At 39.5% G+C, this 17,837-nt stretch overlaps 1 protein-coding gene across 2 annotated transcripts in view; it reads right to left on the reverse strand.

Annotated features, from left to right (window-relative positions):
• Window positions 1-8,572: 8,572 nt before the first annotated feature.
• The window catches only part of LOC127352416 (voltage-dependent calcium channel subunit alpha-2/delta-1), a 59,766-nt gene continuing 50,501 nt past the window's right edge, over window positions 8,573-17,837 (reverse strand). The window contains exons 30-39 of one of the 2 annotated variants that reach the window (XM_051380763.1): window positions 17,694-17,732; window positions 17,337-17,408; window positions 15,859-16,011; window positions 15,559-15,611; window positions 15,104-15,159; window positions 14,829-14,958; window positions 13,927-14,039; window positions 12,903-12,985; window positions 12,490-12,569; window positions 8,573-10,614 (exon numbers count right to left, since the gene is read on the reverse strand). In XM_051380763.1, coding sequence (XP_051236723.1) covers window positions 10,578-10,614; window positions 12,490-12,569; window positions 12,903-12,985; window positions 13,927-14,039; window positions 14,829-14,958; window positions 15,104-15,159; window positions 15,559-15,611; window positions 15,859-16,011; window positions 17,337-17,408; window positions 17,694-17,732 — 816 coding nt within the window. In that variant the 3' untranslated portion in view covers window positions 8,573-10,577. The remainder of the gene's footprint in view (window positions 10,615-12,489; window positions 12,570-12,902; window positions 12,986-13,926; window positions 14,040-14,828; window positions 14,959-15,103; window positions 15,160-15,558; window positions 15,612-15,858; window positions 16,012-17,336; window positions 17,409-17,693; window positions 17,733-17,837) is intronic. The other variant, XM_051380764.1, reaches the window with a different exon arrangement.

The raw sequence follows: 17,837 nt of genomic DNA on the forward strand, positions 1-17,837 counted from the left end.
CCTCGCCTCCCTCCCTCTCTGTGCGTGTGTATGACTTTATCTCTCTCTCCCTCTCTCGCCTTTTCTTTCTCTCTTTCTCTCTTTCTCTCTCTATCTATCGTTCTCTCTATCCATCCGCACCCCCTTCAATTTTCAATCAGCCCTAAGTGTTCTTTTTTTATTGGCCTGAATGTCACATGCAAGTGTCCCATGTATTGAGTATGGCAACATTATTTTCACATGTTTATCAATATATGACCTTTATGTCACTGTGTGTGATTGATTGATGTCATTAGGCTATTACCTATTACCCCTGTAGGTTTAAATTCAATAACCAAGACCCCCTATTATAAGAGAATATTGCATTATGAGCAGATTGTGGTTACTTCTCTCTTTCTTTCTTTGTTTAACTTTGTTCCCCAACCTTTGTGTCTTCCCATCTGTACCATACAAATTTGTGATATATAGGAAACCTTTAATACAGCATGCTATATAAATATACAAGTTATTAGGCCTCTTCAGAATGTAACAGAAGTCTTACAGTGGCACTACATGAGAGTTGAGATTCAATATAAAACATATAAAGCATCTGCACACTCAGATTTGTGTATTATCTATTCATTGAGGGGGCCTACTAAATAAATTGATACCAAGGAAACACAATTAGGTTATAACATAATAAAATAGTTGTATTTATTCAGCAGATTGGGTGTCCATCCCTCTCTCTCACATAGCAGCATCCCACTCAATCATCTTGTGTTTTTTCCACAATCTCCAAGCAGCACAGTGTCCAAAATGAAACAGATATTGGCAGGCACTTGTCAGTGACAGGAAACTCAATGGGGATGTAAAATGTGTAGGGGGGTTGTTTGTGCTACCTCTCCCCCCTCAACAACTGGTGTAAGATAAGAAGTGAAGTTACTGGTGGGGGGTGGATGAGGACAAGACATCCCAATCCATCTTCATCTCCTGAGTGTCATCTCTATTTCCAGCGATGACAGCATAAGATAGGAGACGTGACACTTAGCTGGCCTTAGCATTTTCTCTAAACATCTCTGATGCGGCAGAGCAGCGCTCCTGTCCTCCAGTGACAGGGCGATGAGGTGCTTTAGTAAATAGAAATCACATCAGTTATCACAGTGCAGATTGAGAGTTACTGCATCTTGGGAATTCCCGGTATTTTCTTTAAATTCACACCATGTGCGCAAAACAAAACAAAGGAATAGATGGATAAATATGCAGGGGGAGACAGTCTCCATCTCTATCTTCTCTCTAGTTCAATGAGTAATGCTCCTGCGGCTTCCTGAGAGGACCACAGAGTCATTGGCAATAATAAACAATCAGCCATGAGTCAGATACTTTCACTGGAGCAGAGCACAAGTCTCCAAGTTTCTCTTTCTCCAACCTCCTCTTACAGTATACACATGCAACACAACCACACTGACTGTCTCTTACAGAAAAACATGCATTCAGACTCTTTTTCTTCTGTCTTTCCACTCACATTCACAAACACGCATGCTTATACATAACGAGCAGCAGATGACTGGATAACCTTCACCAGTTTGAGCTTGCAGCAAAAAGCCCTCATCACCACAATCTCATTACTGACTCTCCTAGCAAGAATCCAGTGGGTGTTTTCACTGCGTCTGAGAGCCACAGCTTCTGCTATAAGATGGAAATTAGAGAGACCCAGTAGCCCACTGCTCACACATATGACTGCCGTCACCATTCAAGACTCCTCACATCTGTGGCTGGTTATTGCCAGAAATTTCATATTTTCATGCAGCTGGTAATGGAGGGAGGAAGTTCAGTGGGAGATGGAGATGATATGGAGAATGAAGAAGTTGATACCGAGAGAGTGTAGATGAAGAGCAAAGTGAGAAAAATGGATTTACTGTAGCAGGAAGGTACAATGCAGACAGTGTATTGAGGCTGGTCTGTCGAAGTGCATATTTGTGGAGTGTGTGGAGTATTAATAGACTTCCTGCAGATTTGTTTAGAAGTTGTGTGTGCATTGTGTGTCATGTATTGTGTACTATTACTCCTCTGTGCATGTGTGTGTATGTATGCGTCCATATGTGCACGTTTTCATCTGCAGCAAATTAGTTGGACCTCATTGTGACCTCTAATCGTTCCAGCCTTTCTTCCAGATTTCAGCCATATGACCTTATGTACAATTGATGGACTGGAATGGAAAATAAAAAGAGGAGATGATAGGAATAGGGAATAGACATTGTGATAGTTTGTGCGAGAAAGGAAAAAGATAAAGGAAGTGGAAGGGGACTCAGATTGAGGAAGAGCAGAGGTGTCTCAGGTATTTCACTCTAAGGAGAAAAGGAAGACATTTAGGGGTTGTGTTTGTGTGTGTGAGTGTGTGTGTGTGTGTCTTTTGGGGTCAGTGATGACAGTGGTGGGCCTAGAGGCTGTAAACACAGATACTGTGTCAAGAGATACTCCTTTAAACAAACACACACTTCCTGTTGTCAGTGCATGTGATTGTAGTCACTGCTCATAATTGCGATCTGCTGACAGTTACGGGGAACACAAATAAACTACGTGCACACATAATCTGTCCATACAAGCAGTTTGAAAATATGGCTTCTTGGATAAAACATGTGGGTTAGTTTTTTTTCATTGCAGCTCTGCGGTCTGCCTTCAAGTCACATTTCCATTTCATTTTTCAGACTGCGACAGTAAAAAAAAAAAGCCAAAGAGTGGGTAGCAGACAGAAATGCAAAACTGGAGTTTTAACACATCTTCATTACCATGCACATTAGGAGACTGAGTCACCGATACAGCCCCAGAAATAGCCTTAAACAGGATCAGAAAACCATAACAAATATAAACCAATCAATATCCCATTGATTTTTCTCTCAGATAATTCACTTTCTAACAGTGAACAGCTACTTTTATCATCATTGATTACAGACAATTGAGAGCAAGGCTTTGCTAATGAGTCATCTTTGATATGGTGAATCATTCCTAATTTAACAAACTTGTCAGGTCTCCAGATGTGTCTCAGAAGTTTTTTTTATTTATTTATTTATTTTTTTGCTCTAAAGTGATTGTAAAACTTACAAGGAATATTGTGGGTCTGCTAGATATTGAGTCACAAGACACCCTAACTACTTCAATTCAACAAAAAGCCCAGCCCTTATTCAGCCTTTTGTCTGTACCTCCTCCTGTGTTTATGGGTGTTGATGTGAACGTTTGAGACAGAACCTTGGAACAATTCATCAACGAAATGGCCTTGCGCGTTTGTATATCCACACAAACCATAACTGTTTAAATGACACATCCTTTAGCATGGTACACATGAAGTGTGTCACACAAACACATCAACATTCCACACGCACTCTATTGTGCCAACCCTTTGACAGTAGATGTCAGTCACTCAAAAGTGCACAACACTGAAATAAACTGGAAACACAACTTGGTGGAGTGGGTGGATTTAAAGGTCTGGACCCAGGCAATCATGTTTACATACACAACCTATATAGTAAAGGAAGGACTATTTTGTACTATTGTCTCGCTTTCAGATACAAATGTTTATGTTTGAAACCACCTTCCTGAACACAGTGGCCTATAGTAATATCTTTATACTTCCCTTTGTAACCTGTTAATTAGAGCTTGATTAGATTTCAATTAGAATTACTCAAAATAAAATGTACTACAACCACACAAGTACAGTAAAGTGTTTAAAAATGTACCTAAACACAAAGAGACTATCTGGCTTCAAGTGAAACACTTTGTAAAAAAAATTATCACAACAAAAGAATAACTACAGCATGGTAAAATAATGACAAGCTAGGAAACCAAACACTGCCTGAGGACAAGGGGAAAGGGAAGAAAAGGTATTAAAATAGTGCCTTAACCTGTGTTTCCTCATTTCTCACACATCTGCTAACAGTCAGCTTGTCTTGTCTGCTGCTTACTGCTAATTTACCCCCGCATGACTCACATAGAACTGGAGACACACAGGGGAGGGAGGGTGGTCGGCAAAATTAAAGAACGGAGGGGGAAAAAAATGCTCTGGGGCAGCAGGTACATTTCATCCCACATGTGCCTATGTCAGACCTCATACGTGTAATTAACATGTTGATGGTGAACATGGCGTAGGGCAAGCGGGACAGCAGGCAGCCTGGGTCTTCAGAGCCCACCTGAGTGATTCACCAGACACGCACACAGGTAACTTGAAGCATGAAACACACAAAACACATAAACATGCTCTGTGGGGTCCTTAGGAAGCAGCTGCTAAAGCTTTACCACTCCACCACCCCACAACAAAGCTGCCAGACAACACTCATCAAAGCGTCTACTACCACAATCAGGTGACCATGTTTACTCTCTTTCTCTGTTGATCTTGTTTCCATGTACTGTATATCTAATTTTCTCACTTACTTATGTATGGGAAATCGGAAAAAATCAAACAAAAAACATCAAACCGCCAACCTTCTAATTAGTGGACGACCTGCTCTACAGCTGCCCCAATAAATCCAAATTACTTTAGTGGTCCCCCTGACCCTTCCCCTAGCTCCACCAGCTGATCAAAGTTTTCACTTGTGTAGAATATCTTGAAACCTACTCGGTGGATTCAGACAAAATCTAGTACAGACATTCATGGCCCCCAGAGGCTGAAAATCAAAGACTTTTTTTATCTTCTGACTTTTCATCTTGCACCATCATCAAGTCAGATTTTAAGTTATTCAAAAATAATGCCCCTCCCATTAGCATCTGTTGTACTTCGTTTAGTCTTGTTTAGTGCTAATTAAGAAATGTCAGCATGTTACGAATATGCACCAAATGTATACTGTCATGTAAACTTGAAAAATTGTGTAATTGTCTTGAAACTTCAGAGTTTCAAATAAGTATCAACACATACTGGAGGACCTATAACAGATAAGTCCCTTGTATCTAGCTAAACACAGTCCCATTGCTAAGTACGACAAGGCGTGATATTTACTTGAATTAAGTCTTGCCTTGTTGTCTTGCCGCCAGTCAGTGCTAGATAATCCAATCCGTACTCAAACAAGTCAAAAACAAGTTTTTGTTGTGTGCTCCTCTGTCACTCCTGAAGGAAATAAAAGTCTCTTAAAAGTCCAGTGTGTAACATTTAGGAGGATCTATTGGCAGAAATGGAATGTGATATTCATAGGTATGTTTTCATCAGTGTATAATGACCTGAAAATAAGTGTTGTTGTTTTTTTTGTTACCTTAGAATGAGCAGTTTTAATCTACAGAGGGAGTCTGCCATGTTGAACCTGTTTTCATGTTTGCTGTATTCAAATGGTTGCAATCTGCAACTTTGCTGCTTGATGCTACTGAATCCTATACACTGGTGCTTTAAGATGATCCCATTAGGAGAATGACATACACTCTAACCTTGGTGTGTGTGCGTGCCCCCCACAAATTTAACACCTCATGTTACCAGTTAATGTATGTTAGGCCCCACTCTAAACAGAGAAAATCCATGGAATGGTATGGAATGTGTTCCATTGAGACTGCTCACCTGGACAGAGTTTTCCACTGTTATGCCTGCCAATCACACTGAGCACACACTCAGGCACACGCACAGGATCCTCACAATCTGAGAGAAAGTGAAGAGAAACCAAGGTAGTGAGAACTGACAAGTGTGTGGTTATGTTTATGGGTTTGAAAAAGACTGTGGCATTTCCTGATAATCCATTCCAAGTCTGTGTTTGGTGTTCTTTCCAACCCTCAGTTTATCTAACACCATCTTTCTCCTCTCCATTTTGCAAATATATTTTAAGGTTTTCTTTGGCTTATGTTGTTGCCAGGTCAGATGGGGGTTTGTAAGAACAGGTGCCAAAAAGTTTTAACAATCACAGGAAAATATCTGAAGCATATTTAGGATCCTTTTCTGTGGTTAAGAACTTATTTGACGCTATCTGTATTTCCCTTTTGTGGCAAACAAAGCCCATTAGGAGTTCCATAATGGTTAGCAAAAACATAAGATTTATCTGCAAATACAGTTTGATCCAATTCTGGGGAGAAAAATGGAGTTGCACACAGAAAAACACAGTACATATTCCCATGCAGTCAGTCAGGCAGCAGTCATTACTGGAAGACTTCAGTGCACAGTAAGGGACTGGTTTAGGTTTTTTACGGGATGTTGCAGCTAAACTACAGAACCTTAGTGACCCTGATGCCCCTGCCCAGCTGTGTTTTATGGTGATGGAAAAAACTGTGACCTTTCTGTTGCTGCTTACAGGAAGTGTACACTTTTTTCATATTTAGAAAAAAACAAATGGTGCCAATTAAAAATCTTTCTGCTAATGTAAACCACATCATAGTTACCAGATTGAGGGAAGTTTATTCAGACATGGGTTGATTGCCCTGGGGGTGACATGACCCAGAGGCTGTTGAGAGTGTTGGGACTAAATGCTAATGGTACGATCAAAGTGTCACTGAGTTGCAATGCCGTTCCAAAAATAGCATTTGCTGGTAGAACTCTACGTAAATGGATGTTTTACTACTATCAAAATAATGTTAATGAACTTTAGAGGGGCTTACTAATGACGTGCTGATCCTTGCAGATCCAGTCACGGGTCATGTTGTTGATGCAGCATCAATCTCATGTGTCACTTCCTGCAATTAGTGGAACAAACCCAAAAAGCCACTCTCAGACTTCAACTTAAACAACCAATGAGTCATACAGATCCAGCTTTGAAGGCTTTAGATTGGGTGAAATGTTCTTTCTTGTGGAACCCAACACTAATACATATGTTGGATCAGCAGGCCAAAAAAAAAGCTGATGGGTAGAAAAAAAACATCAAAACTGCGTTCGAAAGGGACATTTGGTAAGGAGGTTTAAAAAACCAAACCGTCACTCAAATTAAATGCCTCTATTATATGAGTCATTGTTCTGTTTGACATCACAACAATGCCAGAACAACTGCATCAACATCTTGATTGAAACAAACAAGTCAGAATGGAGTTTTTCAATTTAAATTTTAAACAAATCCCAAATCGGGATGTAAAACAAGGGTGAACCACAACTGACCAATCATGCTTGGAATTGTAAATGCGCTCACATTTCCTGTACTGCAAATGCGGTAGATCAAAGTTAATCCAGATAATAATAAAAGATAATCAAATTTTCAGTTTTCCTAACAACAAAAACAAATTGTTAATATTGTTAAATAAGAAAAATATGGACTTGTTTTGTTCTTTGGCTTTGATTCTGGACTGCAGCCTTAATTGCATTTCGTACCCTCTAGCTCATGTCACATGTCTCATATCACTTTTGACTGTCAACTTTAAGGAAAAATAAGAAGTTAGATAAAGGAAGAGAAAAAAGGGAAGCTATTGCATGTGCTGCATTGACTCAGTTAAGCAGGGATTTGCACAGCACACTGTGGCCCCATATGTCAGCAACAAAGCTGGTAAGTTGTCATAAGTAAAAAGACTGATGTCCAAAACTATAAAAACCAAGACACCCACAAAAATTTGAAAAGAACACAACATTTTATAATGCATCTTTTATTTTAAGAGGAGTTCATTGATTTGCTTCTTGTGGCTTATGAGATATTACAAGTTACAAATTGAAAAGAGATGTAGAACTTGTCCCTGCTTTTCCTGCGTCTGTAACTTCCTAAGCCAGGCATGTTAAAGGCTACGACCCTGTCCCCATTTACAAGAGTATCCCATTACAACCTCCCTTCTAGATATTGCTATATAGCACACATATGAGGACCTCCCAGTCTGACACATCTCCAAGAAAAACAAACGTCTTTATACTCTCACTTAAAACTCAGGCCATATTTATTCTTAGATTACCATCAGATAAACACAAATACCATCAAGTAAAGCACAAGTAATGTACAACTGCTCTGTAACTCTGGTGTTAGCATCTGGCTTCCTACTGCTGCTCCAGGCAGGAGATGGCAGAGCTGTGTGTCAATAATGCTGCTGGCAGAGGTCACACAATTAGAAACACAGGGAATAAGACCTCAGTCAGAACTCACTGGGACACGCTTTGCCATGCTGTCATCTCACACACACTTACATTTTTCATTTGGAGGTAGCTTCTGTCATCCTTCTCACATATTCACGTGAAAAAATGTGTGCATTTGTACCGGGTTGTACTCGAGGATGAAGAGCTTATTATTATTATTATTATAAATGTATTCACTGATTTAAAAAAAACAAAAAACAATGTACTATTTGCAGTTTGATCTGTGTTTTTTACTGAAATAAATTGTTTATGAATAACTTTATTAAGCGAGATTAAAAGATGTTGGATTGATTTCTATATGTTGGATTTATGTTACATAACATAGTAAAAAAATACATTCAGTGTACCCTAGGATGTGTCAGTACATCACTGTGTGTGCAACATATCACACTTCTGACCACACCTGTAAATTATTTGATACTAAAATGTACAGGACTATTTGACAAAGTAGTAATCACCCACACTTACTTCATACACAGACAGTGAAAAAAAGATGCACTTCCCTTTTTTTGCAGCTGTCTCTGGTGCAGGAAGGATGACATGTTTGGTCTGCTCCCAGTGGAACCAAAGAAACATGGCCAGATGTGACAGAATAAAAATAACCACCTCAGGTCATAACAATACAACACTTTTATTGTGAATATATTATATTTGCACAATAATCAACACCATATTATAAACATTTTTCTTTTCTTTCATTTTCTCTTTTATACAGTAAATAGTATTAGTGTACAAATGTATACAAAATTTATTCAGGCTAGTTCCACAAAAGAGTAATTCATGTACAGTATTAAAGCACAATCAGATATCGGAGGGACACGCACATGCCTGCACATAGACACGGGACCCTCAGGGTAAAACACAAGTCAACACGCGACTTTGATAGACAGGCATAACTTGAACACTCAACACCAGCAGGTCACCATGAAGGCGAGATGGAGAGAACTCAACTTTCATTTTTTAAATGGCTAAAACTAAAAGTACTTATGTGTGACCTTTATGAACCGTCGTAAAGTAAGGCAATGCAAAATTACCACTGGTAATAGTGTATTCTCACAATTCTCTCCAGCAGGCCCGGATGCTGACCATTGGCATAGACAGCGTTCAAACACAGAACAAGCTCATCCCATGACATTGCAGCGTTTCAACACTGAGCCTTCAGTGTCTGCTTCACAGTACTTATAGAGCAACACAAAAAGGAAACAAGCATAAGGAGGAGAACAGCAAGTAGAATAAAACAAAGAAACAGTCATTTTGTTACGCTGATCTCATTCACAAGTCGTCTTGGCTCCTGAGTCTGGTGATCCAGAAAGGTAACAGAAACAGGACTAATAAAGAGAGGTGTTGGAACGCAAGCTCAAGCCTTTGACCATGGAGGAAAATGATATTCCTCTCCCACAATCAAAATCACTGGTCGTTTACGACTGTTGCCTGGGCCACATAAATTTGAATATCTGCAGCAGAATTGGCCCATTTCACAACGTATCACTGCAAGGGCTACCCTCTCTGCTATACTGCAGCAAGTATTAGCATAGAAGCATACATGGTAAGAATACAACTCTGATGCATTGCTTCATTCAGATAACAGACTGTTTGAGCTACTATGTAGGCACTGGGAATTTGATGCATCAAATTGAAGACAACCAAAGCTGTCAGACCAAGTACAAACATATTTGAAATAGTAATATCCTAATAGATTTGATTCACATATGTGCTCTCTGACCTCACTTATTTCCCAGCAAGGTATCTAAGATATCTATCTACCTAACTAACATCGTAACTTGGATACTGATGTGCACCCACGTCTGAGGAATCTCTTAAAATAAACTAGCCTGCAGATTCTCTGTAGTAGGTCTGTGTGTATTTGTGGTCCTTGGTACTGTGTGGAGCTTTGGTGTCAGAGTATCGGTGTTGTCTTTAGCTCTGTACTGAGCACATGCTGCTACAATACAACACCTAGCTAGTCACAAAATGCTAGTTGAGTAAAAAAAGAACAAAAACATAAATAGATAGGTACAGTACAGTACATTTAAAAAACACTCAAACAAAAGGGATATTCTTCATAGTTGCACTGGATTCCAAAATAAACGATCATTACAGCATAATGATTCATACACAATAATATAATAAGCAACAAACAATATCGACAACTACACAAATCAACGCTGTCAGTGAACATACAGTCTTTGAATGATATTTAATTGGCATAGTGGGACAACTCTTCAACCTCCGCTAAATAATTTAGAACAAAAAATAAATTAGGCAGAATTAAAGGGTTTGGTTAGCTCTTACTCTTGCACCAGTATTAAGGAGTATATCATGGAAATGAGTGCAGCTGAGCACAGTAAATGTGTCTCTATTTTTGAAAATGACAAGGAGGAAATGAATGAGCACCCTTTGGCATTGGAAAATGGAAATGCTGATAAAAATGTCTTGTTGCAAATATTCTGCATACATCCTGGACGGCATAACTGATGTGTCTTCTGGCTTCTTGTGAAATGAGATGACGATCAGTGTGTGAGTGTGTGTGTCTGTGTGTGTAGGGGTCATGAGTGTTGTAAAGATGTGATGAGCCACAGCAGCAGTAGTTGGAGCCCAAGCATTGCCCACAGACACGGGCTTAGGCAGGTCCCTCCTCCACAATCAGAATCATCTTCCTGTTGGACAAATCAGTTGTCAATAAATGTAACAGTCTTCACCTACATCCAGTAGCTCTACTACGGCTACCACCATCATCACTACTTCTGTATTAACAGTAATTAGCTATCCTGGCTCTGTCAAAGGGTATCAAAATCCATATACCAGTAACTCAAAAGCTCACTAATTTACATGTTCAGTCTCTTTAGTTAAATCCATACAAAAACTGAAATGTAAAAACAACCATTAATGGTTTTACAGGGAATATGTGTGGGCTATGTCTTGACAGGGTGCAGAGCAAGGCTAGCTGTTTCCCCATTTCCAGCCTTTGAGCTAAACTAACAGATATCAGTGAGAGTGGTATCAGTTTTTCCCATCTAACTCTTGGCAAGAAAGCAAAGAAGTGTATTTCCCAAAATGAACTATTCATTTAAATGCTGTGTTGCAGTTATGGAGGTGTTCCGGACCTCGTTCTGCTTTTCGTGCATGTGTGTGTATGCACATGTACCTGCCCACGACAGTGTGTGGCTTTTTTTTTGTATTTGATGGGAGTATTCAGGATATCCGTGCATGCCAAAGGCCTAGGAGAAAGAGGTGGGAGTCTTCTGTATTCAAAGGGCAGGAAAGCCATGTGGAACTTCCTCTGTTTACACCAGTGACAAAATGGACTGGCTTGGACACAAACTGTCTTCCTATGAGGAGCTCAGCCAAAAGTAATGGGACAGATGGAAAGAGGAAAAGGGACGCGGCCTACTTTTACTCTGTTCATCTACTTCCTCAGCCATTCCTCCCCTTCCCTTTGCTCCCCAGCACAGCCTCTCCACAATATAAACATGCAGGGCGCATGAATTAGTGGCCTGTTATGTTTGTGATCTACGCCTTTAGAACACAATGAAAGAGTTCACAAAGATATGGGAAATAATTTTTCCAAATATTTAGACGTCTTATAAACCTTTTAAAGTTGGGTGGTGATGCAGTGATCTCACACATGATGTATCCACCTCACTCCTTTGTTTTACTGATTTAGCTCAAATGGTACAATACATGAACTTACATCAGATCTTTTCAAGGGAATTTTGCTACTGTATCGGGTCTCACTATTGCGTTGAAATCCCTGAAACTCAGTTTCTCAGTTTGAGGTAAAATACATCCATATGTGCTTACATACTGGAATGTGCATTTCTGAAATAAATTTAGTTTACAAAGCATTTAGAAATTCTAAATAAATAGACTATGGCTGTAGATATATTCACACATAGTTTTGTGCTGCTATTACATTGAATTGATTTAACACTTTTAACTGCCAAGATTCAGTCGCTCTCCATCTGCTGGGGTAAACAGCAGGGAAAACTAAAACAAAACAAAAAAACAAGATGCCAAAGAAAGATGTAGCATTGTGTTAAGGAGAAAGGCATGCAACCAAGGAATAAATCCCAACTGTTTGTTATTACAGTATGTTTTGTTACTAATGGGCCATTTCCTTCTCAAATTATTTGAATAAGTATGTAAAAAAACGCAAAATAAATACATATATAAAAATTTGAAGATAATAACAAATGTAAATGTGCATAAATCTATGTGTTTGTTCGAGAGTTATTCATGTGGATCATCCTAAGTAACACAATAGATTAGGTTGGTTATAGTCACAGAGACCATGTTACTCAGATAGTGGGAACTTTAATGGTTGCAAAATAGGTTAAATGAGTAATGACCCAGATACTACCCAGCAAATATTACATAAGAAATATTTACGTCAATACTGTGACGATCAGCATGCCATTGTAGTGCATGATTTTCCCCTGTCAAGCACATTGTGGTGTCCCAGGAACAGTAAAGATCATAGCGGTCATAAGTCAGTAATGAAGCTGCATGAAGCTGTGTGTGCGGACACTGACCCTGAACTTAGCACCAGAAACAACAAGAGAGGTGTGGGGCTCAATGTAGAACCTCTGCTGATTGGGCACAGGGGCTCATCCTAGCAGACAAGTGCAGCAGCCATTGGGATGCAGAATCACAAAACAAGAATGGCAGATGATGAGTGAAAAGATCACATGAAGCAAGAGAAATAAAAGATAATTGAGTGATAATTGCATGCAAAATCCATGAAATAAAAATAATTACAAATGAATAGATAAAATATAAACTGGATGAATAAATCAAGTATGGGGTGTTAGAGAAGGCAGCCAACAGTGCTGAATGCTGATGAAAACCAGACAGAGATTGAGAGAAGTCAACTGTGAAACCTCACTAATAGAGCTGCTTCCAGCAATATTCTCTGCACAAAGGCACATGTGTGGTTGTGTCTTACGTTTTCATTGTTGTCAAAACACACGTCTGGACCCTTGCGGTATCTGGGATTCTGAGCCAGCTCACATGGATCCGGACCTTCAGCTGGACATACACTCTCAGGAAAATGTGATTTATGAATGGCAGTGCACATGTAACACTTTTAACAACAACAAATAAATGATGTGCTGAGTCTTGATTTCCCAGGCCAAAAAAACGTTATGTAGTTCCAACTCATCATTAGCCTTGGCTAGAGATACCCCGATTGTTTTCCAGATATTTGCTGCTCCTCCAATAACATCTAAGAGAGATTCAAATAAAATAAGTCGAAAAAGAAATAATTATACATGCTACTTTATGTGGTCCAGTAGTAGCGATTGTGAGTAATTTAGCCATTGTGTCCCTGATAAAATAAACAATGTGTTCTTATGAAGACATTTAAAATAAATCTTCATCAATAAGTCATTTGTGTATATGTATTTAGCGTGATAGAGCAACATGTGTGCAGTGTATGTCTGTCAGTGTTTGTGTGTGTTGAGTGGTGTCCTTGTTAGCAACTGGAGGCCCTTGCTGGGACCCCATGGCGACCTCTGATGATGACACCTGTACTGTTACACCAGCAGGAAGCTACATTCAAGACACATCTGTCAAACAGATATCCTGAAAAAATTCAAACTCTACACACACACACACACACACACACACACACACACACACACACACACACACACACTTATATTGTACATACACACAAACACACTGCTGCTCTTAACCTTAATTCAACCTGATGGCAGCATACAGCCCAGATGAATTAAAACAAAGAAATCTAATCTGGGAGTAATGTGAGACAGGCTTTCATATGCGTGCATCTGGTTTACTGTTCACCCGTGAACATTCAGTGGGGACCTGCGGCAAACTCCTTAGGTGTGTGTCCTTGTATTGAGAGTTTAAAGCCCAACTGTCATAAGGGTGATGGATGGAGGGCTGGAAAGTAAAAAGGAAGTGTAACTCTATGTTCGATTTTTACGAGTTGAGTGAAAGGATACAGGGTTGTTCGGCCTGTCGTAGCGGCTTGGGGTCGCACGACAAACACGTTGCCTTGGCATCAGTGATCAGGAACACCAGGTTGGTGTTAGGCAGCTTCTCGGCACGATACATCCTAGAAAGCACACATGGCCACACACACATACTGGTAAACAATCTATACAGTATTCAAACAGTAAAATACCTGTTGTATGAGGATATCATGCAGCTCCAATTTACATGCAATAACAAATTCTCTACAATAGCCTGCATTTGCATTTAGAATATACAGTATATGCTGCATACACACGCAGGTATGTGTGCAGTTGTGCACATATGTACACATTCATACCTCTTCTCTGCACTTGGGGATTGGCTTTTTATGGTAGTCATGAAAGTTTCTGTGTCTACAGTCGTTAACATTGGGGAGTAAAGTACCAGACACGTGGGACTCATAACACCCAGTAATTACAGCCATATTTAACCCCCACCAACAGCCCAAATTGACACAAAAGGAGGTTAGAGCAAAGTAAATGTGCAGTGGTCCGTGAATGTGTGTGTTAGTGAGTTTGAAGTATAGCCAGAGAGCGAAGGAAGAAAAACAGATAAAAGTGCTTTTGTGCCTCCCTCTGCAGTTCCGGTCACTGACAGATCAAGGTAATCTGTGTCTGATCAGAACTCATCAGAAAACAGCTGCCTAAAATCAGGCTGGAAAACAGAAAGAGGAAACTAACCCTATTCTGGACCCATCCCTGCAGACCATTAAACAGAAGGATGTCCAGGAGAAAGATACAGTAAGAGGTGGAAAATCTTTAATATTGGCAAAGATTTACAGTATGAGTGGAAAGAGCCAATGAAATGGAAGCACATGGAAGAAGATCTTTACATAAAATCACAAAAATAACTAAAATAAACTCTCACATACCTGGAACAGTTTCCACAGTCCAGGACACCTGAGTAGGATCTTTCATCATTGTCAAAGAAGTACTGAGTCTGCTCTGTGATGCAGCTTTCCTTAAACATGGCATCTGGTATATCTTCATCTGCTGACTCCGCTGGAAATAAGACACAGGTTTGATAAAGAAAAATAGGGGAAAGGATTAGTGAAAATGTATGAGATTAAAATTGACCAAATACAGTTTTCTCATCTAAATAAGGCTGACGGTTACATTTTACACAATCACAGCATTTGTTACCCACCTGCCTGTAGAAAGTTGGGAAACATGAGACCAAAGAACAGCTGCTGTAGTATCGACCTAGACACAGGGAAGGAAAACAACAAAATGAGTCACATGGATGAGTCAGTAGACCATGTTTAACTGATTGACACTGAACAACTAAACACTGTTTAATAACAGCCACACATCTGTCTAAGGCTGGAGTCACTGGTGATGTAAATGCCAAGGGAAGTAACAGTCATTCTATTTTAAAAATCTAGTTATACTGCAGTTGGACAGTCATACAGGTAGTGATGCAGTATAATGTTGTGTAACTGCCCTTGTCCATACTGACCCTCAACAAAATACAAGCCCACTCCCAAACAAACTCCTACCCTTAAGTACAAATGTACTCCCACTCTAAAACGCACACACAAACACAAAAAGTGGAAGAATAAAAATACACAGAAACACAAAACAAACAACCTGTACACTCACCAGGCAGCACTGGAGGCCCACCAACCAATACTGAGGAAGTCCGCAATGGTAGGCTGGAGAGGGACAGGAAAATAAATTCCAAAATAAAGCAGATAGATATTATATTAGCTATTTTATATTATATAATATTACGCTAACAAAATCCAAAACAAATGTGATTCAGAATCGCAATATTAGCCCCATCCCTACCAGCATGTATAATAAAGACTAAAATGGTGTAAATGCATAAATATGTAAGCACTAATTATTAGATAGATAGGGTAACTGCTGTCCGACGGCTCGTATCAGTGAGTATCTAACCACATAGAAGGAGCGGGGTCCTGCTGCAGCCTTGCTGTCTCTCTCTGGGTCGCAGACAGACTGGTAGTCATAGGTCTTGTTGAAGGAGTACAGGGAGGTGTTGACCAGGTTGATCATTACCACAGGATCCACCTCGCCAAAGAACTGACCTATCTAGATGACAAAAGCAAACAAACAAACAAACAAACAATAAAAGCAGTGTAGGGCGGTGCTTGTGCAAACAAAACATACAGCTGTGTATTATTTTCTCTGACAGGGCTTTTTAGGCTTAGCCATTCACTGTTGCACATCACTGCACTGAAAATTAGCATTTATGTCCTTAGGCATTCAACCATTTTTTTTTGCTTTACGCTTGTATTATGTTATGAACCAAAATACCAGTTAAAAGGTGAAGCCTGTGTAAAATAGAAGGAAGGGCACATATTTATAATCCCATGATTACAGTAAGGCCTAAGTAGTTTCACAAGTAGTTAAACACCTGGTGGATGAGCAATCAGGGGATTGGTCTTATTTTCTAGGGACAGGCTAAGTTATGAATGGGCTTATTCTTACTGGCTGAGCATATAAAGTCTACAATGTTTGATAAGCAGATACGTAAAGATGGTATGTAAAGAGGAGTGACGACCAAATAATTCTGATTGATGATCCCAGTGGACACCAAATGTATCACAAGATGTGAAAAAGAGATAGGAAGGTGCTTATTCAAATGTTTGAAGACCATAAACTGTTTGCCAGACATTGTGATGGCAGAATGGATCAAAGAGCAGATGTCCTGTCTTGACAAACATGAAACGTTTCCAAGCCCACTGTATATCCTACCACTGACACACAGGGGCCTATAGTAGCCTGAAAGACTGGAGTTAACACAGCAGAGCTGACTTCTTGCATACACGGGGGACTCAATTCACTATAGCTTCCATAACTGACTAAGACCCATCAGAACCTTTCCTTTGATCCTCCTCTACTGGCTAGTGCTTTACTTTACTGGATACATGTATGTACTGCTGGAGCTTTCAAACAGCTCAGAGCTAACAGGCCATTCTCATAACTTAGCTGACTCATAAGCCCTATATTTGACCTGCATGAGACTGGTGGATCCCTGTGACAAAGGAAAGAGGAGCTAGGTATGTAGAAAGGTAGAGAAAAGTATGAAATATGAATTCTGGCAAAGTCCTTGATTTTAACATTCTGACTATGTGAGTACAGATGTTTTATGCTGTCTTCACATGGAACCTGTGAGCTTGTGGTTACAAAGCTCTCAGAAATTTCTGAAAATTTCCCCTTGGAGGTTGTGAATACCACAAGAGGGGGGGCCTTCATTATGACTATTCTCATGAACACGGTAACGCAACCTCATGTGAAGGCAGCATTATTGTGTAATTGTTAATGATCACTTACTGACCATTTAGATAAAGACAGCAGTAGCTAAACTAAACATGACCATGATAAGATGAGGAAAATGGTTAATGGTAACTCACCAGGGTGATATACTCATCCTGATTGGACATGAGAAGAAATCCGCCATCGTCCAGGATCACACAGTCGACATGCTACAGGGTAAACATGTGAACAGTTTGAAAATGAAGTGATAAAAATGTGGACATTGAAAATCATCTGTGAGTCTTTTAAAAAGAGATTACTAATCAAGCTTAAATACATAAATACACTGTAGGCAAAGGTCTTATCATAATGGATTAATCCTGTAACGTAACATAAGAGTCCTAATCAAGGCTGTTAGCACAACCATGGAAAGGATAAAAAACGTCTTAGCAAAGACAATCAATACGTTTAAAACCAAGAAAAGTTCTCAGTTTAGAAAAACTGTGTTGTTGTACCTTGTCATTCCTCAGACAGCCACAAATCTCATCCTTGCACTAAAAGGTAAAACGTGAGTCAGACAATAAATTAGTACTGAACACCAATAGATAGATAAAAGTGTGCTAAAAGTTAGTGTTAAAAAATACAAATACACTTTATTA

This window comes from Dicentrarchus labrax, unplaced genomic scaffold, assembly GCF_905237075.1.
Source record: "Dicentrarchus labrax unplaced genomic scaffold, dlabrax2021, whole genome shotgun sequence".
Classification (NCBI taxonomy): Eukaryota; Metazoa; Chordata; class Actinopteri; family Moronidae; genus Dicentrarchus; species Dicentrarchus labrax.